General features: G+C 42.6%; 1 protein-coding gene across 1 annotated transcript; it reads left to right on the top strand.

Moving 5' to 3' along the window:
- Nucleotides 1–26633, top strand: LOC308296558 (adenylosuccinate synthetase isozyme 2). Its single transcript, XM_080739853.1, has 13 exons — nt 1–260; nt 11592–11694; nt 13936–14004; nt 14120–14170; nt 14337–14403; nt 18100–18207; nt 18851–18932; nt 19394–19520; nt 22600–22754; nt 23908–24032; nt 24593–24690; nt 25457–25606; nt 25838–26633. The coding sequence occupies exons 1-13, from the start codon at nt 36–38 to the stop codon at nt 25888–25890; spliced, it is 1413 nt and encodes a 470-aa protein (XP_080595979.1). The 5' UTR covers nt 1–35; the 3' UTR covers nt 25891–26633.
- The last annotated feature ends 1231 nt before the right edge of the window (nt 26634–27864 follow it).

Here is a 27864-nt window from a genome sequence, read left to right on the forward strand (position 1 = left end):
GTCAGTCAGTCAGTCAGTCACGGCCACCGAAAGACATGTCGGAAAGCGGGTGTGAGGGAGCCTCCGCGGGGGCCCAGCAGAACGGCGACGGCAGCAGCAGCAGCACCACCACCACCACCACAGAGAACGACGGACCACCATGCAGGCCGAGCGTCGGCAACAGAGTGACCGTGGTGCTGGGGGCTCAGTGGGGCGACGAGGGGAAAGGGAAAGTGGTGGATCTCCTGTCACAGGACGCGGACATGGTGTGCAGATGTCAGGTAGGTTGCAGTACAGTACGTGCCGTCCAGAGTCAGACCGGGTTCAGTGTTTTACATACATCCAGCATGCATAGCAGATCAGTCCAGACAGCTGCTGGTTCTCAGACTCTGCCTGCCTGCCGCCGTTCACTACTGGACTGATCTCAGCTCAACTCCCAGCCCAGGCTGGAGGTGTGAATTCGCTGCTATCCCGCATTTATGTATGTTGCCTTGTTGTATCTTTAGGCAGCTAATGTCACCTTGAATCCCTTGCTAGCTTCACTTTGCTGCTCCCCAGACCCAGACCGCTGTCATTAGATTGTGATAGGTATGTATTGTGCAGTGTCCGGATTTACATATTAAAACATCTGCTGTGAGTGGACTGGGTCTCATTCTCAAGGTAAAACGTCAGTCAGCCATAGTAACTAAAGTGGCCCAGGTTCGAGGAGGTGAATCCATGTTTTGTTGACGGCAGTTGAGTTACACCGAAATTGGCGACTTGTCTAAAACTGTGTCAACTCCAGAGCTGTGCTACAGATCTGTTCGCTGTCGTGAGTGAACGACGAGGATGACATTCACGAGTCCACTCTGTGTGTTTTGGATCAAGATTACCATCATAGATGTATTGCATTTTGTATCGAGTCTAGTCTACTCTGTCTGACCTTTTAAAGCATAACAAAAGTCAGACTCAGTAAAATAAATGGTCTTGATCCAAGGCTAGTCAAATGGAAACAATGGACCTTTTTAAAGGAAAACAAAAATACACCCATGTAATATGATTTGACTGCAAAGAACCAAACAAGCCTCACAGTTTGGGGCTTGTTGAGGAAACTCCAACGATTTTTTTTTGTCTCCTGGGGAATTCTGATGAGGCAACTTTCCCAGAACTTACCACATTTTTGTGCACACACAGAGGCGTAATTTGACCAATATCTAGGGTGTTGCAAGGAATGGAGTTTGTCCACTTGTGTGAAAAATGTCGGGTTTATCCGGTTTTGGGTGTTTTTTATTATTATTTCAGTTTCGGGTGTTTTTTCCCCACACAACAGTCTAACAAGTATGACAGTTGCAGCAAGATATTTGGTAGGCTACGAGAGATATTTGTTTAAGAAGTGCCAATAAGAATAAACCATTTGATAATCTCTGCTATAATTTCTAAATGGCTACAAAACATTTTGTTTGATGCAGGACAATAATTATTTTAATAACAATAAGGGAATATCAGTGAATAATAATACTTTAATACATTTTAAACCCCTTTTTAATTATTATTTTTCAAAATGTTGAAAAAATAAGTTATTTTCTTAACATCATTAATTTTCAAGCCTAATATGTGTAATCTTATGTACAGTTCGGATATTGCAGTTATGTACAGGTATATTCATAGCCAGACAACCAGAGAGAGAGACAAGAGAGAGAGAGAGCGATTGAGAGCTGATCACTTAACATTCCAATCAATCAACTCAATTGTCGCCAGCTGATCTCTGTGTGAAACCTACTGTAGACTCCAGTGAGCAGTTGGTTAATTCTTTAAAAAAATCATAACTCTTGACAGGAATGAGCTAGACTAGAGACTTACTTTTTTCCCCTAAATACTCAGAAATGCTAGGGTGTTGCCAAGGCAACACCCTGGAGGCCCAAATGACGCCCCTGTGCAGCACACACACGTGAATTTGGACCCCCTCACTAAATTTGTTAGGTTACCAATTGTGGTGTAACATGATCAGAGGAAGCAATGAAGCAAAAACACATTAGGGTTAATCAATGTATTGAGCTACACACATTAGGTTTAATGTAGTAATCTAGTAGGCCCTATCCTACAGTCTAGAGTTCATCCTTGCGTGTTGACAGCCTGAGCCTATTACATCTCTTTTGCTGGTTTGCTTTCACTGGTTTTGCCCTGGCTTCTAATGAACTGTGGGAGCCCTACACTCACATGAGCTTGTATATCTATTGCTATTTTTGGCAGCAGAAGTATAAATAATCATGCTTCATGCTTATCATAAAAACCAAGCTCTGTCTGCGATGATATTTAATTATCATTGCAGACAGAGCCTGGTTGGGAGGGGGTGACCTAAAACATGTGATAACATGCAGCTAAGCATGTCAAACAGAGAACAAATAAAAAGGAGAAACCTGACCCGGACAAAGGCTATGGCTGAAACATTAGTCAAATAATAAATACATAACTGACTGGCATCTATCTACACAGAAAAATCTGGTGTCAAAATTGCCCCATCGAACCAGAGTCAGTGTATGGGTGTTTATTAAGTCACGCATGTGTAACTTTTTCAATTATTAAAATGTTATTAGGTCAGTACTGCTGGTGTAACTCTGTTACAGCTGTATAATCTCTCATTGGCAAGTTGTACATACACAGTGATTCACGTGTGATAGTCTTGAGTTGAGAGTCATAACAAGGCCTGAAAATAACATGCGTTGTATGTTAGTGTATATTGCTTTCCAGCCCAGCTTAAGCATCTTCTAAGATTTCGGGCTCCCCTCTTTGAGCTCATGCCAGGGTTGATGAAATACCTTGGCACTTCCTTTTGCTCTTTGAAATCTGCTCAGCCCCATGCCCATGCTTCCCATTGCTGTGTCTATACAGATTTTCCAGAGCAAGATCTTCTAACGGCTGAACAGCCTGCCGTTACATCGACATCAGAGTGTAAAAATACATAGCCTATTTACTAGTCGATGGATACAACTCACTGGACATGATGACAAAACTGAATCAGAATGCCCTTGTTAAGATGTCTTGTTTTGCCTACAGTAGTGGGAGAATGTGATTATTATTATTATTATTTATTTATAATTGTTTTGATAGACAAGGAATTTATCATATTCACATGGTGGCAATTTTGATAGACAAGGAATTTATCATATTCACATGGTGGCAATTTTGCCCTTACGTCATAGGGGGTGGGGTCAGGAGAGGGGAATGAGAGAGCTTGTTTGTTTGCAAAACATCGTAATTCACATTTATCCACTCGTCAAGCAATTACTGTAGTCTATAGTGCTTGCTTGAATAATCTATTGATATTGAAAAGAGAGATGTAAAATTCCACGATCCGCGACACACCTGCTACTTAGAATGTATAACCGGAACTGCCGGAAATACCGCCCAAGGAAGTTACATTGATGCTCTGTTTGCATTCATTACTCTTCTACTAGCCTTGATCAAGACACTTGAACCATGCCAACTCCAGTGGAATCCATTCGGCATTGCAAACTGAACATTTTTAGAGATTAGTCAAGCCCTAATAACGGCAAAGGCATATATATATATATATATATATATATATATATATATATATATATCAGTTTGCATAATGAATGAATAAAACCTACAAGAAAAATCTACAAAATCAAGATACCTTTGAGAAGTGTTTGAGGTTTGCTTGGGTTCAGCCCAGCAACGGGGAATGAAACCCGTTCCCAGGAGGACCATGGTAGTTTACTGGTTCCATTTGAACCCCTTGCAGCTTAACAGGTCTCTATAGTCTTCCCTCTTTGACACTATGCATGGCATTGATAACAGGTTGACATTGCAAAGATTCTCTACAGCCAAGGAGCTGTCACTGCTGCTGGGCTCGCCAAGGATGGAGCCGTGTAAAAATAAACCACTTACTGGCAGCATTGCTGCACAGCTCACACATGCCCCTTCTCTCTCATGGGGTGTGTGTGTGTTGGGGATGGGGGGGTGGGTGGGGCATATAATGTGTTGCAGTAAGTCGGTGGGCTTGACGGGCGAGGGAGCAATAGCTTACATGTTGGATGAGATTGTGTTCATCTTTTTATAAAACAAGCCTCGCCAGCACTTCCCAACGGGTGTTCCTTACAGCAAACACCTCTCTAAGAACTCAGAGTGCACGTGGGGGTTTTAGGTTAAAGTGCAGGGGGCAGTCAAGGTTAGGGGGCAGTAGCATTATTCAGACTAGAAGCTGGGCCGCCCTTCGGGCGGCCCAGCGTCTAGTCGGCGACCTGGCCAACTCAGAACAATGTAAATAGGGAATGAATGCCCCGCCCTTTAATGCAAACCCCATTATACCTGTTGTCATAGGACCCGTTTTGACCATCTGTTTGCCTGTGTCCATTTATGCCCATATATGGAGATATCTGTTATCTGTCTGTCTGTCAGCGTCCATTTTATGTCCATATATGGAGATCACTGCAGATATAGTTCTGGGTCCATTTTATGCCCATATATGCCCATATATGGAGATATCTGTCTATTTGCGTCCATTTCACGCCCATATATGGAGATCTCTGAATCTGTCTGTCTGTGTCCCTTTATGCCCGTATATGGAGATCTTTGTGATTCTGCGTACATTTTATGCCCATATATGCCATTTGCGTCCATTTTATGCCCATTTATGGAGATCTCTGTATCCGTCTGTCTGTGTGTCTGTCTGTGTCCCTTTATGCCCGTATATGGAGATCTTTGTGATTCTGCGTAAATTTTATGCCCATATATGCCATTTGCGTCCATATAGTTCTGGGTCCATTTTATGCCCATATATGCCCATATATGGAGATATCTGTCTATTTGCGTCCATTTCACGCCCATATATGGAGATCTCTGAATCTGTCTGTCTGTGTCCCTTTATCCATTTTATGCCCATATATGGGGGCATTCATTTTATGCCCATATATGGAGAACGCGCGTGCCCGTGGGACGAACGGTTCTCATATGGGGGCATTCATTTTATGCCCATATATGGAGAACGCGCGTGCCCGTGGGACGAACGGTTCTCGAGATACGCGGATTACCTACATACATACACACTCACAGAGATTTTTTGTTGACTCATGTGGCGTACGTGATGTCAGAGCCTTTTATGAAGTGATGTCACAATGAGTCAGAGCTTTCGCCGATTTCCTCAGAAACAGCCTGATGTCAACAATCAACCCCGCATAAGGAGATTCCGAACGTTTCGCGCCGGTTCGGGTTTGCGTCCATTTCACGCCCATATATGGAGTTCTCTGAATCTGTCTGTCTGTGTCCCTTTATCCATTTTATGCCCATATATGGGGGCATTCATTTTATGCCCATATATGGAGAATGCGCGTGCCCGTGGGACGAACGGTTCTCATATGGGGGCATTCATTTTATGCCCATATATGGAGAACGCGCGTGCCGGTGGGACGAACGGTTCTCGAGATACGCGGATTACCTACATACATACACACTCACAGAGATTTTTTGTTGACTCATGTGGCGTACGTGATGTCAGAGCCTTTTATGAAGTGATGTCACAATGATATGCCCATATATGGAGATATCTGTCTATTTGCGTCCATTTCACGCCCATATATGGAGATCTCTGAATCTGTCTGTCTGTGTCCCTTTATCCATTTTATGCCCATATATGGGGGCATTCATTTTATGCCCATATATGGAGAACGCGCGTGCCCGTGGGACGAACGGTTCTCATATGGGGGCATTCATTTTATGCCCATATATGGAGAACGCGCGTGCCCGTGGGACGAACGGTTCTCGAGATACGCGGATTACCTACATACATACACACTCACAGAGATTTTTTGTTGACTCATGTGGCGTACGTGATGTCAGAGCCTTTTATGAAGTGATGTCACAATGAGTCAGAGCTTTCGCCGATTTCCTCAGAAACAGCCTGATGTCAACAATCAACCCCGCATAAGGAGATTCCGAACGTTTCGCGCCGGTTCGGGTTTGCGTCCATTTCACGCCCATATATGGAGATCTCTGAATCTGTCTGTCTGTGTCCCTTTATCCATTTTATGCCCATATATGGGGGCATTCATTTTATGCCCATATATGGAGAACGCGCGTGCCCGTGGGACGAACGGTTCTCATATGGGGGCATTCATTTTATGCCCATATATGGAGAACACGCGTGCCCGTGGGACGAACGGTTCTCGAGATACGCGGATTACCTACATACATACACACTCACAGAGATTTTTTGTTGACTCATGTGGCGTACGTGATGTCACACTCACAGAGATTTTTTGTTGACTCATGTGGCGTACGTGATGTCAGAGCCTTTTATGAAGTGATGTCACAATGAGTCAGAGCTTTCGCCGATTTCCTCAGAAACAGCCTGATGTCAACAATCAACCCCGCATAAGGAGATTCCGAACGTTTCGCGCCGGTTCGGGAAAACCGCGCGTCGGGTCGGGTCGAGACCCGGCACTGCACTCCGTGCCGCGGCGGGGAACGCGCGTGCCGAATCTGAAGCCGGTGGGACGAACGGTTCTCGAGATACGCGGATTACAAACACACACACACACACGCAGAGACTTCTCGCATTTATAGATAGATAACTACAACTCATCTTGAGGTTTGGAGTTGGGCGTTGGCTATATACTGAATGTATTTCCACGCTTCCCTAATGAGGTAAACGGAGGGAATGAGTGCTACATATACTGCACACATGAATTCAGTAATGCATATAGTCTTTATGTTATAATAAAAACAGTCTTGTTCAGTGGTGTACTTGCTACACCATACATGTGTGTATGAGCCTAGAATGCCATGCATCATGATTGTAACATTTTACATTTTCCCTCCCACTTTAGTTGTTATGCCACCCACCTCCCACCACTACCACCTCACGTGTACAGTGTCTGTCACTTCTAACCCTGGTCGTTGGGAGAGTGTCCATTCAACTAAGTCCCCTTGGATACACCAGCTAATTCACCTGACACTGAGGAGTTTCAGCGGGAGGGTGTAGTGCATTTTTTGGAGGAACACACTGACACTATCCGACCTAGTTCTGCTCCCTGCTGAACAAGGCGCACAGACCAACCTGTAGGAGTTGCCAGACAGTGAGTGCAGCGACAGAGATCACCTTCCCCAATGGCTTGCGATTGCAAACACAGTTGTGTGCGTTGCTACGTTCCAGCCCTCCATTGTATGCAGTACCAGTTTCATACAGTCTCCCAAATCGGGACATTGTTGTTGTTTCAGTCTAACTTGGGTCATGCCCCGTAACCATCCCTAGAGAGGGTCACAGCCCCATGGCTGTGCTCCTGCAGGCCACCTGTCAGCACTGTTGTGGCTAAAAAGGCTTTCTTCACCATCTCAAACCATATCCCGCATGGGCCATATTTCTGCTACAGTATATGTCACCAGTTCCTTCCCTGTATGATTTGTTGACTCAATATGGCTCTGTAAAAGGCTTGACGCCTAGATTTAGAACATATAGAGTGATTATGTTGATGGTATTAAGGTCTCAGAGTTTCTATAGTATTTTACTGTAACGATAGTTATTATTTTCTACATCAAGCTTTATGAAGGCAGCTCTGAGATGAAGACATTACGAGACACAGTGCACACACCCTCTTATACAGTACCTAGCCCTCTGTCTCTGTAACTCAGTTATTCCATATCATGCAAGCGTACTAACTGCTGGTGCATTGTGTTTGCGGAAGAATGGAACAATCCAGGATCTCTCTCTTTGTTTGGAGTAGTTGATCTGTGTTTTTTTCTTTTTTCTCTATTCTGTCTGACATGCAAATAAAACAAAAGACGTCTCCAGGTCAGCATGTGTATCAACTCCTCTCTCCAAAGGAGAAATCAAAAGTTTAATTAGATTTTATTAAATGATTTTAATATTTTATATATATACAGATCCTTCTCGAAAAATTTGAATATTGTGTAAAAGTACATTTTCTTGAAACCGTCATATATTTCTTGAAACCTTCATATATTCTAGATACATTGGACATTCAGTGAATTATTCCAACCCTTTTTTTGTTAAAATTTTGAATTGTTATGGCATACATCTCATGAATTTCAAAAGTCAATTTTTCAAAATATTACACTACCAGTAAGACTCCCTAATCGGGAGATAAGCGACCGTAGGTCACTTATCTCCACAAATAGGGCAAAATGTTTTTTTGCCAAAATCTTCCTGATCCATGTTGATGACATGAGTGTAGACATACTGTGTAGTGATTTTCGTGATTTTAGGGCAAATCTGTAGGAGCAGTGTCCAAAAATGTGTTTTTACAAATCGGCCTGGAGGTGGCGCTATATGGGAGAGATTCATGTTGATGGGATGAGTGTAGACATACTGTGTACCGATTTGCGTGATTTTAGGGCAAAAATTGTAGGAGCAGTGTCCAAAAATGTGTTTTGCAAGAATCGGCCTCATGGTGGTGCTAGAAGAGGGCCATGTGAGAAATGAGGGGTGGGGTCTCCGCGCCGCCAAGGCGGACGAATAGGTACCGGCCCCGGCTGTCCCGGTCGCTCCTAGCCGGAGTTACGGCATTTTATGTGAGCTGCAGTGTAGGGGGTCCTCCACTGGGGGCGCCACCACTTTTGCATCCGTTCTGGAGCACCAGGAGTCGGTGGTCCCCGGGAATTCCCCGTGAGCAGCCCCGTTGGGGTGGTCATTTGGTCAGTTTAGCACATTTGGTCATTTTTTACATCTGGGGGTCCCCCAGGGACCTGGGGGTCCCTGGAGCTCCGGGGGTCCTTGGAGGTTGTAGTTTGGCAGGCAAGGAGCGTGTGTGCAAAATTTGGCATGGATCGGGGCAACGGTTGCGGAGATATGAGCAGAGCAAGAGTGTGACGTGTGAGGTGTGACAGACAGACGGACTTACACTTTGTGCAGGGTTTGATAGTAAATGCGACCTACGGTCGCAATTACACGAAACCACTCAAAACTAACCCTAGCGAAATGTCAACCTTCTGAAGTGAAGTCAGAGTTGTTTGAAAACAGTGGGAAGTTTCCGAAGTCAGTTATGATTTGGGGTGCTATGGCATCTGCAATGCTTTTTCACACAATATTCTAATTTTTCGAGAAGGATATGTATATATAATCACTTAAATTGATTACTTCGATTAACTGTTGCATCCCTACCTATCAAACACATCAACCACGGAGACCTGCCGGTAACAATCAGTTAAAAGTGACCAAATTGTGACACATTTACATATGAAACATAAACACATACAGTAAATGCCTTACACAAGAATCCTTGGCATACAAAGAGTAGTTCAGCAAAGGGCTCTTGTTTAGTTTGGTTTAAATTGTTGCAAACCAGAGTCACTACCTGTACTCCCTACTACATGAGCTTACTGATATGGAAAGTTTTCAGATATTTTTGCATAATCCCCAAACACAATGTACAGTGCATTTATGAAGCCACACAGTAGCAGGTGATCCAGGACTCCACAAGTGTAGCTGTCCCACATTGGGGATATGGGATGGTCAGGCATGGGTCCTCTGGGTCTGGGGGAGGGTGCTTTGATGGACACGTAGTAAAAGTATCTAAAACGACAGAGGCATCTGCCCTCGTTCCTCCAACCTGTGTTGCCTCAGAGTAGCCTACTGCCGTGGCCAGGAATAACCCCCCAGGGCACGCAGTTGACACGGACACCCATTGCTTGATTTATAGCCACAGGTTAACAGCACGGAAGAAGCACATGGCGGTCACAAGATGGGACAGGCTCAGGCAGGCTGACTGGGGTGATGAGCAGGTGGGAAGCAAGTAAACAGTGGACTGGTTGTCAGAAGAGGGAAACATACATGCAACATAAAAGGGCAGACTAAGTACAGAGTGAAAGGTCAAGTTTGTTAGGTAATGACGGCTGAAGTGGTTAAATATCTGAAAACACTAATTGATATGAAACCAAAATACACTGATTGTGCTGCCAAACGATGAAACTATATAGAATCTATGAAAAGGTTGTGAGGGTCCCTGCTTCATCTCTCTCTCAACTAAGGGGTCCTTGGCCTGAAAACGTTGAAGACCCCTGCAGAACTACTGTAGTCATTCTGCGTTGTCAGCATATGTAAATAGTAAATACTAAATTCTTCACGTCGAATTTCGAAAACAGACTTTCAGAATGGAAGCACCAAAATGATTTTGGTTGCCTGACAATGTGGCCGAAGCAATAGACACCACAATACAGAGAAAAATGATAGCGTGTATTGACTATACAGGGCAAAGTGGCAAAAACAATGTTAAAAAGATTTGCATCTTGTGCATGTTTACATAGGTAATCTACAGTCTATTTTCACAGAAGTATGTCTGTCATGTTTGAGAAAAACTCTTGCTGTCACTTTTTCTGGTCTTAATCACTTAAGCCTTATTATGTAAAAAAGGGAAAATAACCAATGGGAAGGGAACAATATAGAGTGTTTGTCATCATTGACCTTTAGTACAGAACAGTGTAGCACATCAGGTTTGTAACATTCCTGTCCTACAACTCAATGTTTCTGCTGTTACACTATTATTTCACAACCGCCACACAAGATCTGAAGCCACTTGTGCTGTCTCAATGTTTTCAATCAGTGTTGCACTTCCTGATTTATGGGCCTTTTAATTGTAGCACAGACTAGAGCCAGAAAAACTAATTGTTTGTGCCTATTGGCCCAGCTGTCTGACAGACAGATGATTTGTGTCGCTGCGATAGCCACTCCTACAGGCTTGGGCAGTGGGAGGTGTTGAACAGGAGACACTACACCCCCTCAGTGGGGGCTCCTCACAAAATAGTGTACAATAGCAGTGACAACACAGAAATGTGTGGGTGCTGGGCAGGTTAATTTGCTCAACAAGTTCATTTGGGAGAAAAAAGGGATCAAATGTATTGGCTAATGGCTACTCTAAATTTGTGGGAACGATGACAGGTTAGCTCATCTCAGCAACATCAAACATACAGTAGACAATTATCAATATCACTTTAAACTAGCACAACGGAAAGTATTCACTGACTGTCACAAGACAACGTTAGGAGACATGAATGTCCTACCTACTCTTAAGTGCATGTAGTACATCTGTCAAGGTGTTCAGAGTCCTTGATGCAGTGGGGGTTATTTGGTGGACAGAGATGTAATGCCTCCCAGAGAGCGTCAGTTAGAAGAGGTGGAGGGCAGACTGAGAGGTGGCAGAGATTGAGATTACTTTACCTGCCCTAGTGATTATGCCTTTGTGATAATAGAGATTTAACTCATGATGATTTGCTGACTATCATATCATGCAGTGCAGTTGTTTGCATGTGTGACTGGTATGGATTAGGTGAAAATGCTCTCAATGATGGCTGGGTAAACCTGAACTAATTATAGGTAGTGAACATTTTTACATGTTTCTATTTCCTTTTTACCATAATTGTATATAAAACAAAAGACCTAAAATAGGTGTGATGTCTATGAAATCAGGACATTGCAGGCCACAGTGGAGTACACTGCACTCTACTACAGCTGCTTGCCCGCTTACTGCTTGTTGCTGCTGCTCAACAACTGGTACGAACCTGTCTTTCAAGTTCATCTAAACAAACTGTCAGAAATTCCATTAACTTTGTCTTTCCCTGTCCCTCTATTTGTCTCTCTCTCTCTCTCTCTCTCTGCGCAGGGCGGTAACAATGCAGGGCACACAGTGGTGGTTGATTCAGTGGAGTATGACTTCCACCTCCTACCCAGCGGAATCATCAACCCCAAGGTCACCGGATTCATTGGTGTGTAACACACCCACACAAGTATTATATTTGTGCATGCATTGACTCTCAGGCATTCCTCACACACCCAGTTATGCATTCATACACGCCACATGCATGTGTAGGTCGTCAACCTGCCTTGCAGTTTTCTTGCTCAATCGATTGGGGAAAATTTCAGCTTTGCTGAAGTGCAGGCTCCATTTTAGGCGTTACTAGTATACAATAAGACTGAGCATCATTCTCGACTGAGTCAGCCTGCAGCATACAACAGGTCCACTCATCTGCAGTAACTTAATTAGCTAATGGTTTCATTCTGTCAAAGTTGTTTTCTTTCTCTGGCTCTGAGCCATCCTCACATCTGCAGTTTACCATGGAGAGTATACTATAGACGCATACAGGAGCTTAGTTGCCAATACTTCAACATACATAGCTGAATAGTGAGTCAGCATTTTATCAGGTGGTTCTCCACATTATCTTGGCACATATGGTTGATTATAATTTGTAACACATGCCATTTAGAAAACATGCAACGCAAGAGAAAAAAGAAATAACTCAATCAAAGGTAGCTGCAAACAGAAAGGTCTTTAGTTGTGTTTTAAAATAAGCAAGAGTGGCAGCAAACATGCAGTTTTCTGGGAGTTTGATCCCGATATTTGGTAAACTAAAACCTGCTCTGTGTTTGCTGAGCTATATTGATCATACCGGTATATGATTTAGCAATTAAGTAATAATACATGAGAGGCTGTGGTATATTGTGATTATATTATGCTACCTATGGGTGTTGTTGGCAAAATGTGTTAAACACTCATAGCTGTGTGATATAGGCCTATTAAGCCTAATATCATGGCTTTGCGTATATTATAGCTTCCATAACACAGCTGCCAGTGATTGCCAGCTTCAATGGGGAGTTCCTGGAGTTGACCTGTCATGCAAATTATAAAATATTGCATAACCAGACTATACTGAGCTTCGATGCATAGACTGAGATATCTTGCATTTACCATCATTCTGTACTTTATTACAATATTTCTTCCCCTAAATTAATCACATTGATTAAATGTATAATTGAAAGCATAGCTATACTACGATTACGATTAATGATTATGATTATTATTATTATTATATATATATTCTGTGTGTGTGGGTGTGGAGTTTTTGGATATTCAAAACTTCTGTTTGATTGTGTTCTGTTTAATTCAATTTAGTAGAGTAATATAAAACCTGACCTTGTGGAGCACTGCCACTGTTTTGGCAGACTTATCGATTCATTTCAAAACTAGTTTGTCCTAAAAATAGCACACCATTTGTAGCAGATAGGAGCGAGCCATTTGTCTGCACTCAGGATTACAATAATAGCGTAATCAATGCTTATTTTCTTATTTTATGCACACAATGTTATGAAATGATGTGCTTTTTTTGGTTGATGTTTTCTATTGACAAAAATACACAAATATATATTTGTACATATCTGTCAAAAGGATAAAACACAAAATAAATTGTGGTCCTGAGTGTAAATGTGTGTGTGCCATGTGTTGGGAGGGGTAGCACAGACATACAGTAAAATGAAATCAATACATACAAGTACAATTTCCAACGTACAAAAAAACAACAACATGGTAATTGTTTACGGAACCTGCTAAGATAATCGACGGTTATAATTACTATGGGTCCAGCTGCTAATCAGCAAGCTCTTTATGAGGACTAGAAGTTAATAATAGAGCTATAATAAACTCTTTTACACCTGTCCATGTCATGTTATACTGTTATACTAAAACCTGAGTTTGGCCTACTAGCCATTCTAATGGCTACTCTAAAACTTCTGTAATCTATCTGAATTGGCCATTAGAGGAATTCTATTCTTTAAATTGTGCCATTGGAAGGAAACAGACAAAATGCCATTCATCAGATAATGACTCAGTCACCCACCAAAGAGATGTCTTTTTAATATTGTATAGTGCTCTTTTAGCCTTGAGCATCCGTGTATTTTATTATCTCCTGCTCTTCCTTCGGTTCTTCTTGATTACTACTCAGTGGAAAACCTAGTCAAGCATCTTCTGGAGGACAAATCTGTTGGCAGAGAGAAATACAATATACATACATATACATACATATACATACATATAAACAGACAAATGGACAGCGTCATTACAACAGTTCACTCATTTATGTAATCCTTGTATTGTAGATAGCTATTGTACATAACATAGTATTGACTTCACTATCCTTCTGAATAATCAGAGACTCAAAACTTTGTGATTTCAGGTAACGGGGTAGTGATCCATCTCCCAGGCCTGTTTGAAGAGGCAGCGAAGAATGAACGCAAAGGGAAAGGTGGGTGACATACATGTCTTGCGACAAAACCAGATGGCAAAAACAAAACATGGCGGTTTTCTGTCAAAGAGTTTGACACGTACGTGTGTGTGTTTGTGTGTGTGCTTGCTTGTAGGTCTTGAAGGCTGGGCGGATAGGTTAATCATCTCTGATAGAGCGCATATCGGTAAGTTCCACAAGGTCTTTCACACTTTTTGTGTGTGTGTGTGGGTTTGTTGAGAGTGTAGGCACTTGTATGTACGTGTGTGTTTGTGTGTTTGTGTGTTAGAGTGAGTGTGCGCTGTCTTCTCTGCGGTGTGTGAGTGTGAGTGTCCTCTCTCTGCCTCCTCCAGTGTTTGACTTCCACCAAGCGGTCGATGGCGTTCAGGAGCAGCAGAGACAAGAGCAAGCAGGCAAGAAGTAAGAAACCTGCCATCGCTAACGATTGCCACATCTGACACAAGACATGGGATTTGGCCTCTAGAGGCCGTGCTATGACAGGGGTTCACAAACCTTTCTATGACAAGGACCCCCAAATGGCCCTAGCCTTTGGCTGCGTTCCCCCTCAAAGTGGCTTTTGACCAGTGGTTCTCAACCTGTGGGTCGGGACCCCCAGGGGGGTCCCCAAATTATTTTGGGGGGTCCCCAGATGATTAGCTTAATGTGAAACATTGTTTTCTCACTCAACAGTAAACAAGCACATTTCTAAAATGGCAATTTTAACACTTTTAAGACCCTTTTAATACCTCTAAAAATAAAAAATAAACATGGCCATATTGTCAAATATTAAAGGTAGAAATTGAGAAAATAGCCGATATACATGCTGTGAGCATGTAGATCTGCTATTTTCACAATAGAACCGTGTTATACAAAATGTAATGCCTCAGCTCTTAGTGCTCATCAGGGTGGGGGGGTACCCAGTTAAAATGTGATTATTTTGGGGGTCACGGCCTGAAAAGGTTGAGAACCACTGCTTTTGACAACTTGACATGCCAAAAAATAGGGACGACACCTCCCCCCCGCCTTTTCATTTTCCCTTCCTTTCCAACGATGCCCCCTGGTGTTCATCCCGGGGGCCGCTGCCCCCACTCTGAAAGCCTGTGGGCTAAGACATCTGTCAATAAGCATCTCTGTTAAAATGTTTAGTCTGTGTTTTTTTAGCGTGTGTGTCACTGGTTAACTCTACATCTTCATAGGGATAGGTGTCAGGAGCTGCCCAGGCATGCATACTTGTACATAGCCCACCCACAGCAGCAAATTGTGAAATATGTTGTGAAGTGCGTTCAACAAGCTATTGCGCAACATTTGCATACTGTACGTTCGCGATTGTATTGGAAAATACCTCTGTCTACGTTTGAGCTTAAACATTTGCAAGCGGTAGCAAGCGGTAAAGAGATGTGGTGGCAAATGCAAATCCCCACAGCCACTGCAGAGTCCAGGCTCCAGTGTAGGATATGAATGAAATATATCAATTGAACAAAATCTGAACTTTTGGTAAAAAAAAAAAAACTGTTCCAGAACTAACGTTGAAAGTAAATGGTGTTTATTACAATCGCTTGCGGCAAACAGTGTTCTTGAAATCACTTCTGGTTTGGCCTATGGCAGCATTTGCGCTTCTGGACGCCCATTGCTCAAACTATTCTCATGTGCCGGTCAGTCTCATAAAGCTAGCATGTCCCGGTTTTGCCAGAGAATATCTCAGGTAAGCCTCTGTTTGGCTGGGCTGTGATAAGTCTGTGGTCAGTCCGTGGTTAGTGTAAGGAGGTCCATATCAGGCTATAGTTTCAAATACGACCCAAGGCTTTTAATTCTATATCACTCCCGCTCTTCCTATTGCTCTGTTCACTGTCCTATCAAGATAACAAAGAAATGCCAAAAGAAATACACATTTAACAATAACAGTGACACCACAGTGATCCCAGTCCAGGGTCTTGCACCAACTGGCATCCTTGTCAGACTGTCATTTGTAGGAATACCAGGCCATATTTTAAGTGGAAGGGATAAAATGAACCTTGAGACTTTTCACATCTTCCTGTTTGTCTCCAAAAAAGCCAGGACGGGGTTGACTCATTCTTCCGTGTATTCTCTCTGTGAGTGTGGTGACTCATCCTGTACAGAGGAGGAGCAGAGTGCGTCATTTACTGCCAGTTAATTCACCTATTAATTTGATATTGATGTCCTTTAAACCTGGACTGTGCATAAAGCACAGAAATGTCTTTCCGCTACCTCTGGTGCACTAACATCTGCACCCTTAGGGACAGATGTCGATGAAATGCTTCATCATTAAGCCCTGATTAGACTGAAACGTGCCTGATAAGCAGGTTGACACTTCAATGTTTGCATTTCCTCAAGAAATATTGAGTTGGACTTGTACAGTAGTAGGCCTATAGCTAATAGTGTGGCCATTACAGTCTGTTTTAAAGATGTGCAGTTGTGCACGTTACAACAACAGGGGGGGCAGTGGCAGTGGAGAGAGTATGGGATGACATTCTGCCAATGGTTCCGGCCGGCCCGGGAACCAAACCGGGAACGGTTAGGGAGTCAACGAGTGATATGAGATGATATATGGATGCAATTTCTGTCCAAGGCCATTATATTAATCTCATGGCTAGTTCTGCAGCATCTTTGTAATCACTATATGTCAGTGTTGCACTATTTATTCTGTTTATAACACACTAAGCAGACAGTAAACTGTAAGCACACATATAATGTGGGGAATGTTAAGCCCCCTTGTATGGAGCAATAAGCCAAGAGGACCCAGAGCATTCCTGGCTTGAGCTGTGTGGTCTTTACTGGCTCAACAGCCAAAGCCCCACACATCCATCCAGCTACTGTGTGTGTGTGTGTGTGTGTGTGTGTGTGTGTGTGTGTGTGTGTGTGTGTGTGTGTGTGTGTGTGTGTGTGTGTGTGTGTGTGTGTGTGTGTGTGTGTGTGTGTGTGTGTGTGTGTGTGTGTGTGTCTTACAAGCGTGTCTGAGCCGACCAGTCGTTGTAAGCTTTCAGCAGATTGTGATAATTGGCGGGCTGAGCAGTGGTGCATTGGTGATTCAATGTTTGGGGGGTCGCTTATCTAGAGATGTCCCGCACACGTCGCTTACCACCTACTATACAGGTCTATTATTGATATGCATATAGGCTTGTTTCTTTGTTAAAACACCCTGTTATGACACTAAAGCGTTGGCGAGATGTGAACTTGGGGGTTTTGGGATCAATGCATGTCCGGTTTGAGTGAGAGGCGAGACCTCTGCTCAGAAAAGATATGGGGCGGCGGGGCACGCGACCCAAGACTAATTCAACACTGTGGCTGAGTACCAGGCATAGTGACTACTTGTAGCCACCTAGAAGTGAGACAGCAGAAAGCAGGATGAGATGGGGTCAGCAGAAAGGAGGATGAGGAGATGCAACACTCCTCTGTCACATCATATAAGGAAAAGAGTTCAGTGTTGCAGCTTTGCAGTTCTGCTCAGGCGGAGGGGGGGTTATGTGTACGCAGGGCCTTTGATTCATGGGACAAAGAAATACTGGAATAGAGACGTAGATGGAGAGCCACTATTTCAGGGATCTCCGTATATGGGCATAAAGGGACAAGGACGGTATTCATTTGCAAGTGTGACTATTGATGACATGACATCAGGGATCTCCATATATGGGCATAAAAGGGATTGTATGATGACAGACGTCATAGGTATATGATGTCAGACAAGGACGGAATTAATTTGCAACATCATTGTGATGTCGGGACAGGTCAGCTATATCCTTCTGCTAAGCTGGGATGAGGTGTCACGTGCAACGTACGCACAGGATCTGGAGGTTTTTATAGTAAATGCGACCAACGTCGCAATAATAGCAGCGCTACCAGCTCACAACACGTCGCATCATATCACGTTTCTGTTACATTTGCGTGACTGTTGTATGTTGAAGCAGGGTGTTATTAATTAATTTACAATAAAACAATATAGAACTCTGGAGATATAAGATTTCTGCCTGACTTTAATGATATACTGTAGGTGAGTGTGTCACAAGAGGACAGTTGGAATGTTAAATTACTTAATTTAATTGAAGGTCATATGTTTTAACTGGCTCTTTATTTATTTGTAACTCTCTCTGCCCCTTTCAGCCTGGGAACAACGAAGAAGGGGATTGGTCCAGTGTACTCGGCCAAGGCGGCGCGAAGTGGCCTCAGGATATGTGACCTGCTGGCTGACTTTGATCAGTTCTCAGAAAGGTCTGTCCCACAGCAAAAGAGCACAGTCACATCTCAGGTCCCAGAGCACTAGAGCACTGCAGTCACATATCTCTGGCTTTAAAGCACAAGAGCGTTCATATCTCTGGTGTCAGACCACAACAGCACAGTTACATCTCTGATCCCAAAGCACAAGAGCAGTGGTGGAAAGAATACTCACATTTTATACTTAAGTAAAAGTATCAATACTGCAATGTAGAAGAAAGTAGAACTAAGGAATTTAAAGTTTATTTCAGTAAAAGTACTAAAGTATTGGCATCAAAATGTACCTAAAGTAGTCATTATGCAGAATGTCCCATTTCACAATACATTTGTGAATGTATTGTGTCACACCACTGCACAAGAGCACAGTCACATCTCTGGCTTTAAAGCTGCTTTGCCCCTTTTAAGCCACATCCAGTCTTAAGGTGTTTTCACTTGCAAACACATAGCATCCACTCTACTCTGGTGTTTTTGAACCTAAGTAAATTGCAGCTTTAAGTGTACTCGATTATGGTTTAAAGTACTGGTAATTGAATTGTGCTGGCAATCCCAAATTGCGTGTGTGTCCGTGCGTGCTTGCACAGTGAGAGAGAAACAGACACAGAACATTAAGTATTGATGATCGTGACTTGTTGTGTTGCAGGTATAAGGCACTGGCCCAGCAGTACAAGTCCATGTACCCCACGTTGGAGATCGACATAGAGGGAGAGCTACTCAGACTAAAGGTAATGATGATCAAATACAGCAGTGATTCACAACCTTTTCAGGCTGCGACCCCCAAAATAATCATATTTTAACTGGGGACCCCCCACCCTATACGAGCGCTAAGAGTTGAGGCATTACATTTCGTATAACACGGTTCTATTGTGAAAATAGTAGATGGCGTTGTGAGCATGTAGATCGGCTATTTTCACAATTTCTAACTCAAATATTTGACAGTTTGGCCAATGTTAAGTCCTTAAATTGTCACACTCGAAATGTGCAGATACCCTCTATACACTTAAACTTTATGTCGGTTTGTTTACTGTTGAGTGAGAAAACAATGTTCACATTAAGTTGATCATCTGGGGACCTCCCCGAAATAATTTGCGAACCAAAGGTTGAGAACCATTGAAATACAGAACGTGAATGAAACAAAACAAAACAACACCCTACTTGGAATAACATTTTGTGTTTGTGTATGTAGGACTATGTGGAGAGGATTAAGCCCATGGTGAGAGATGGCGTGTACTATATGTACGAGGCTCTTCACGGCCCCCCTAAGAAGATCCTGGTGGAAGGGGCCAATGCTGCGCTGCTAGACATCGACTTCGGTCAGTACTCCATGACTGTGGCAGCACACATACACTGTAAAATACTCAGTGTTAATTTTGGAGTGTACAAGAGTGTACAAATGGAACCAAATGACCCAAAGGGGTCCACCTGATAAAATTCTACTTATAACAATTCTACAATAACACTTGCGTTACATGATGCGCTTTGAAAAAGCCTGCTTGGAACTAATAGAGATGGTGAGTTGACTTAACAGCTACTACAGTGATATGGCGTCCACAGTTGACGTGCATGCTCCCTGTTAAGACCTTTACGACATCAACCTGTAATGTGCATGAACACAAATGCACCCTGCACCAATGTGAGTGTGTTGGTCCGTTAAACATTTTGTAAGTCAGAAAAAAAAAACTTGCTCTCGTTTGAACCTAATTTTATTCAGATAATGACTGTTATCAGCCTCCACAGCACATACAAGCCTCCCAGACATTACAGTATGTTTGAAAACAGAAAACAGACATGTTTTTATCCAGAAGCCTGACGGCAGTGAGCAGATTAAATTACAGTCAAGGTCTGACACAGTCGTTGTCATAACAGCACACATAGTACAGTATATGTTGCTCTTAGCATTCTGCCAGGGTATATCTTGTGATTAAAAATCACAGTCTTATGCACACAGCCTTGTAGCAGTCTGCCAAACACTAATATAGCTGCTTTACAATAGTGTTACAGACAATAATTCACAAAAGTGATCTCCACTCTATTCCTCTGTGACTTCTTCCTCTTGATCATGTGTTGGTCAGAAGTCTAACACTTAAAATACCAGTTACTGGGCAGAAATAAACTGCATCCTAGATCAAGCCCCATGTGGTTTCTTTACGTTTACATATTATTTGTTTAAATAATGTATTGATCGAGGAACTTGATAGAGTGTATACCTTTTTATTCCGAAATCTGCCTTTCAATAAGTACATTGTTAACAATAGATTATATAATATATTATGTAATGACTTTAGTCTCTGGCATGGTCTATACCACACCTACTTGTATGCAATACATTTTTGGGTGTTTTCACTCATCCATTAAGTGGCTGTCACCTGAGGCACCCTGTCCAATCCGGTTGTACAGACAACAAAACCAGACTCGAATTACGCTCAACTCAACTGAGCATTCAGTGTGCTGGCAGTTGACAGGTGTGTGGTTCATTCTTTAGAAACAGCTTAGTTATTTACAGGCCAATTAACCCAGGCAAGTGTCGGCCAACATATTTTAGCTCATCAAGCTTGACTGGTTTTGCAAACTGGATATGATGGTGGGTTAGATACAGTGGTACTGTACTTACTTCACCACTTTTCAACCTGTCTTCATATAATAGGTCCTCACTAATGTTCATGATAAAATATCACATTTTTTTTCTACTCAGTCCAAGTCTCCTAGGAGAGCTGTGGGAAGTTCAGAATCCATCGTCTTGTGACATCATCATTTTCCCAAAAAGAAATATATATTTAGATTTTTATTATCGCGAGAACAATGGCTTCCACTTTAAAATTGCTACTTTTCAGGAATAGAAAGCCTGCAGTTTATTATTGAGTGAGGACCAATTATATGAACATAGGTTGAAAAGTGGTGGAGTGCCCCTTTAAGTACTATTTTTAGGTATTTGTACTTAATTTGAGTATTTCCAATTTCCAATACTTTTACTTCTACTCCACTACATCTCAGATGCAAATTTTGTATTTTACTCCACTACATGTATTTACATTTATTATTTGAATACATTAGTTACAAATTACTTTGTAGATTTTGATTATTATTACAAAACATACATTAAGCATTTCAGCCCTATATACATTTCAGCTTTTCATTTGAAAATGGCGTCGCGATGCGATGCATTGTGAGCTTGTAGATCTGCTAAATTTACATTTTAAAACTTGAAATAGGACATACTTTTAGCTTTGGTACTTTAAGTACATTTTGATGCCAATACTTTTGTATCTTTACCTAAGTACATTTTTAATTCCGGACTTGTACTTGTAAGGCTGCCCTCACACCAAAATACCAGAGTGGAATCCGCCAATGTGTTTCAATGAGAATGGAGCGTTTTTTGCCAGTACGCTCCATTCTCATTGAAATGCATTGGCGGATTCCACTCTAGGTATTTTGGTGTGAGGGCACCCTAACAGAGTATTTCTATATTGCAGTATTGATACTTTTACTTAAGTAAAACATTTGAGTACTTGTTCTACCACTGGTTAGATAACAATTTGAGGGCTGTTGAAGCAGTTGTGATGGGGACATGTTGGCCAGAGGTGACAGACAGGTCAGAGCTGTCCTTGACAGTGGCAGGAGATGGATACGGATTAGGCCAGTCCAATGGACAAGTCTGGGCAGGCAGTAGGCACACACAATCGAGTCACTCTGCACTGTCAACACGACACAGGGCTTTGCATGGAAACAACCTTGAGTCCACAGCACACCTCCCCAAGTCCTGCTCATTCCTTGCTTTTATGAAAATGACCAGTGAGAAACGAAATCCTCTCGTGTGGAACGCAAGCACGCCTCACTCCACCAGTTCATGTCAGTGCACATGTTGCATATCTCAGCCTTGAAATCTGCTGCCTCCATGTGTTGTGCAATGATGTAAAATCTGGCACGGATAGCAAAAAAAAAAAAAAAAAGGAGAAAGAAAGGGAGAGTTTGAGCACAAAGCCCTCTTCAGTGTTCTATAATCTCATATTGTATAACAGGCTTGCTGAAATGTGTATGTATTTTTGGTTTGTTACGTATCAATTTAAGTATCTGGAGGACAATGTGTGTGCTGGTAATTAATTAAAATAACCTTTCTAGACCATGCACCCAGTAACGTCCTCTTAAATACATTTTATATTTAATTGTATGTAACTCCTTCATCTCTCTCCCTAGCCCTTGTTATATTCGGGAAGAACATTTCTGCTTAATTTATATTCCATCGTGTGTCTGTCAAAAATTGCTTATCTACCGGTACAAGCTCACAAATAAGCATTGCATCTGAGCTTGTAGAATCAACTATTTTCGGCTTGCGACACTGTCACATGACATGGCAGTTTCTCCACCAGGGTTTGACCGCTCTGTTTTCCTTTGCAGGTACATACCCGTTTGTGACGTCATCTAACTGCACGGTAGGCGGCGTGTGCACGGGCCTGGGCATGCCCCCTCAGAACGTTGGCGAGGTCTACGGGGTGGTCAAGGCCTATACCACCAGGGTGGGCATCGGAGCTTTTCCTTCAGAGCAATGCAACGTAAGGGAACACACACACACAAACAAACACACACACAGACACCCATTATTGTATAAACCATGTATCTCCATCTTTGCTTTTTTTGTTTGTTTGTTTTTAATGCCCTAATTTGTACAAAGAATGTATTCATATTTTTCATTAGGAGGTCTTAAGGCCCATTCCCACTGGGCCAGATAACATATAAAAAATCTCTTTCTCCAGATATTTTTCCATTCAAGTGGATGGTACATACAGATAAAAAGAAATATCTGTCACAGATTAAAAAAAAAAAGATATATCTGTGACAGATATTTTGTTTATCTGTATCTACCATCCACTTGAATGGAAACATATCTGGAGAAAGAGATTTTTTTTATCTGTTATCTGGCCCAGTGGGAATGGGCCTTTACTCTGACAGCCTAATATTTTCCATGCTCAAAGGAAGACATGAATTCACATTTCACAATGTGAATCCAAGAGACCCCTGAAGTAGCCAAACATAAGTTTGTTTTAAAACAGCACCATCTACTGGACTGACTGCCACACAGAGCATGTTATAAAGTTAACTTCAGTACATGCCATGTCCTGGGTTCAAACCCCACTGCGCTCTTCCTGTTTTCTCCCTGTATTCACAGGAATGTCTTTCTGGTGCGCTGATTTGTCCCCACACCAAAAGTACAGATATACAAATTTACGCATGTTAGGAACTGTCCTTGACCAAGGCACTGGCCTAGAAGCTTGAGCTGGTCCCTGCGCCTTCCACTGCTCCTAATACTTAGGATGGGCTAAATTCAGAGGACAGACTTTGTGTGCCCTATATGCACAATTTATGTCTGCATTGTTGCAGACTTTACTTGGGGAAATAACCCATAACCCACGTCCCAAAGTGCATGGAAGATGCCGGCAAGAAGTTTACATATTAGTATACTGTATCTCACTGGTGATTCATAGCCAGCAATGTGTAGCTGTTTGTCATTATGCCACTATGATGGCATAATGACTTAACCAAAAAGTAATCTGGTTTGATCCAACAACATTACTGCTTCGCTTATAAACAGGGAATGAACAACACTCCATTGTTTAATGCAGCTTATACAGACTGGTCAGCTGGGTAAAGGTACTGTACCACAAAGAATGTAGTGGAGCAAACCTTTTGTCCTGTGGTCTTCTGTAGGAGATTGGAGAGCTACTTCAGACCAAGGGGAAGGAGGTGGGCGTGACCACAGGCAGGAAGAGGAGATGCGGTTGGCTTGATCTGGTGCTCATCAAATACGCCCACATGATCAACGGCTTCACCGCGTGAGTTCTCTGTACATGTATGTCTGTAGCGTGTTATATTGTTTATACCAGGGGTCTGGTACCCCTTAATTGAGAGAGAGATGAAGCATGGACCCCCACAACCTTTTCATAGATTGCATATAGTTTCATCGTTTGACAGCACAATCATCCATATATTTTGGTTTCATGTCAATTTGTGTTTTCAGATATTTAACCACTTGAACTGTTAATACTTGATAAACTTGACCTTTCACTTTTTGCCGATCTACAAGCTCACAACAAGCTTATAGATCTGCTTTTTTGGCTAAAGTTCTCCGAATATGGATGCTAGGATTTAAGTAGTTCATATAAAAAAGGAGAAAAAAAGTTTCTATCACACAAAGATTGGAGGACCCCCTGTAGTAACTCTAAGGACCCCCTGTTGAAGACCCCTACGTGTTTTATTGTTTATACCGTATTTGTGTGTTATTCCATTGTACTTCTTTATATGCTATTTTAGGTTTAGGGTTAGCATTAGGGTTACTGTATATATACTGTGTGTGTGCGTGTGTTTGAACTTCATATCCACTCTTGTCCTCCAGGCTTTGCGTCACTAAACTGGACATCCTGGACATGTTCTCTGAGATCAAAGTGGGCGTTGCTTATAAAGTGGACGACGAAATTATACCTCACTTCCCAGGTGTGTATACCGTAGGCCTAAGCCAAGGGTTTTAAACCCTGTCGTTTACACAGCAGCTGTGTACATTAATTCCATAAGAATGAAAAGTTAGGTAATTTACTGAGACAACTCTCTTTAAACAGCCAGTCTACTATCGAACGCATTGTGAGCTAGATTGGCTATTTTTGCTACTTGTTGTAAATTACATAGGGCTCCGTCTGAAATAGTTATTGTAAACCTGCTGGGCTCTCAACACAGAAAACACACAAACAATTTTGTAAACTTTTCTTCTATGATATGCCCAAAATAGGGACGGCAGTTTGAAAGTGGGCTCTACTAGCAAATTAATAAACGGCTCTGCTGCCGTTTGAGTCAGTGTTTCTCAACCTGTGGGTCGAGGTCCCCAAATAATTTTGGAGGGTCCCCAGATGATCTAATGTGCAACATTGTTTTCTGACTCAACAGTAAACAAACCAACATAACATTTAAGTGTATAGAGGGTATCTGCACATTTCTAAAGTGACAATTTAAGGACTTTTTAATACCTCTAAAATGACAAATGAAACATTGGCCAAATTGTGAAATATTAGAGGCAGACTATTTTCACAATAGAACCGTGTTATACAAAATGTAATGCCTCAACTCTTAATGCTCGTCAGGGTGGGGGGTCCCCAGTTAAAATATGATTATTTTGGGAGTCGCAGCCTGAAAAGGTTGAGGACCACTGGTTTGAGTGACTTGAATTCCTTGTGTGCCATTCTGAGATGTTATGTTCTTCCCATTCTAGCCAACCAGGAGGTGCTGCAGCGCGTGGATGTCCAGTATGAGACACTGCCCGGCTGGAAGAGCGACACGTCGGCCGCCAGGACCTTTGAGGATCTGCCGGAAAATGCCCAGAAATACATCTGCTACATCGAGGAACATGTTGGAGTGCCAGGTACACAAACAAACACACACACAAACATGTAAAAATATGCAAAAACAACCATGTTCTTTACAGTGTTATCAGAGGAATCAGAAATGTTTGAGTTTTCCGTATTTTTTTTAATTAAAAAGTCGAATATTTGATCAAATAACACGCATACTCAAGCCCTTTCTGTGCAATGTTACGTTACGGCCCAGCAATGAAGTGTAACCTGTGTGTACATGTTGGTTCTGTTCTCCTCAGTGAAATGGATTGGCGTGGGGAAGTCCAGGGAATCCATGATCCAGCTGTTTTAGGCGGGACAAAAACGAAAAGGGGACATGCAGCGAAGAACAAACCGCGCGCTACGTAACACTCCCTATACGCGGCCGGCCTCGCCTTTCTCGGCTCTACACCACAGAGGTTGGGATATGGCCTTCACATCCACTGTTACAGTTACACCCCTATGTCGGACTGCTAGTCTGACATCAGACTCCTCCAACAGATTCTGTTGAAAACCTAAGAGGACGGCATCTTACCCTTTCTGCCACGCACCCTCGGATCATTGCCTTTGTCTTTTATTCGCCCCTGTGCATGTCATAGCCATTCAGTGCTCTCGCGCACAGACGTACCGGTGCCGCTGAACTTTCAAGGACTTCAAGGGAAGGATTCCGCTACTCACACACAAGAGGATTGCTTCCCTACAGAAACTGCCCACGGAGCGTGGGTTGGTTGTCGGCTGTTGCTCCAAGTGTATTTGTGTTAATCGTTGCTGTGTATGTTGGAAACCACGCTGTGCCATTCTGTTGTAAGCCATGTTAAATGGTGCTCTATAGGTTCTTATGAGACACTAGGATTTGTCCTGTTCTGTTCTGCTTGGCACAGCTGGTCCCTTGATATTTTAAATAATTACCGTATGTGTCAGGCACTTGTCACAATGTGGGGATAAAGTTAAGTTATACTTTATTTATCCTCATGGGTTCAGTTGGCCCACTGCATTTAGCCTATCCCAGATGGATACGCAGAACATCTCTTTATTGGTAATTAAGTTCACCTGACAATTAGCCTAATGTTTTGCACCTAGCCATACATATTGGCAGTAAGAGCAAGATCATTTAGCGACCTACAACCGGGTCGCAACGTGGTCGGTAGTTTTCAGCGACCGGGTCGCTAAATCAACCGACCGGGCTGGTAAATCACCCGGTCGTTGGCTTTATCGTCCCGGTTGGTCGATTTAGCGACCCAGTTGATGGATTTAGCGTCCCGGTAGGTGGCTTTAGCGTCCCGGTCGTTCGATTTAGCGACCCGGTCGCTCGATTTAGCGGCACGGTCGGTGATTTACCGGCCCGGTTGGTACTTTTTGCGACCCGGTCGCTGAAAACAACCGACCGCGTTGCGACCCGGTTGTAGGTCACTAAATGATCTCGCCCTCTCTCCATATTGGCTCCAATGAAGAAAGCCACCAGTGCTGGCAAGCCATTTTCGTGTCCATTAACTTCAGACATCTCCCCATAATGTGACAAATGGCCGCTGAAGAAAAATCTGGACTAAACCTTTGTCACAATATTTGTTATGCCAACAACTGAGATTCTCATTTACCAATATACAGGGTCTAAGGTACTCGCTATCCCTTGTGCTGTTAACGGTGAACACCTATAGACAACTGGCTTGACTATCAGAACCTTAGCCTGAAAGTCTTTTTTTCAGCTGTTTCTGATTTATACATTTGAAGCTTGTCTTGAAAAGGTAAATGGCTTAAATGGTTTTATAGAGAACTTGAGGGCTAAAAACAGGAAGATACATTTGCTAGAAGGAGACTTTAACTTTAGCAGAGAAACACTAGGATCCATTTATTCCATACAGTGATTTTTGTGCTGGTCCGAGCCCAAATTACCCCAGCTGTCCCTTGGGCCAGTTTGTTGTGACCTTTCTTACTAATACAGATGTACATTTTAACAGGGATATTCAAAAAGCTCCATTGTATGACCTTAACAGAGAAAGCAGTGGAATGTATCTCAGTGCCATTTTACTAGTAGAAAGATTTCTATTCCATTTATTTGTAATATTTTAGGCAGACGCTAATTCAAAAATTGTGAACATTTTGAAGTGCCATTCTCAGGGCCGAGTTCACAGAATCATTAGCCACAACATGTATTTTATGTTACGTAATATTAAGCCTATTTTCACTTTAGAGTTACTCCTTTGCTTTGATTAATATTGGGTGCGGCAGTACCATTTTGTATGTGTGTGTGCGCGTGCGTGTGTGTGTGTGTGTGTGTGTGTGTGTGTGT

Source organism: Nannobrachium achirus (assembly GCF_963921795.1).
Source record: "Nannobrachium achirus genome assembly, chromosome: 13".
NCBI classification, from domain to species: Eukaryota; Metazoa; Chordata; class Actinopteri; order Myctophiformes; family Myctophidae; genus Nannobrachium; species Nannobrachium achirus.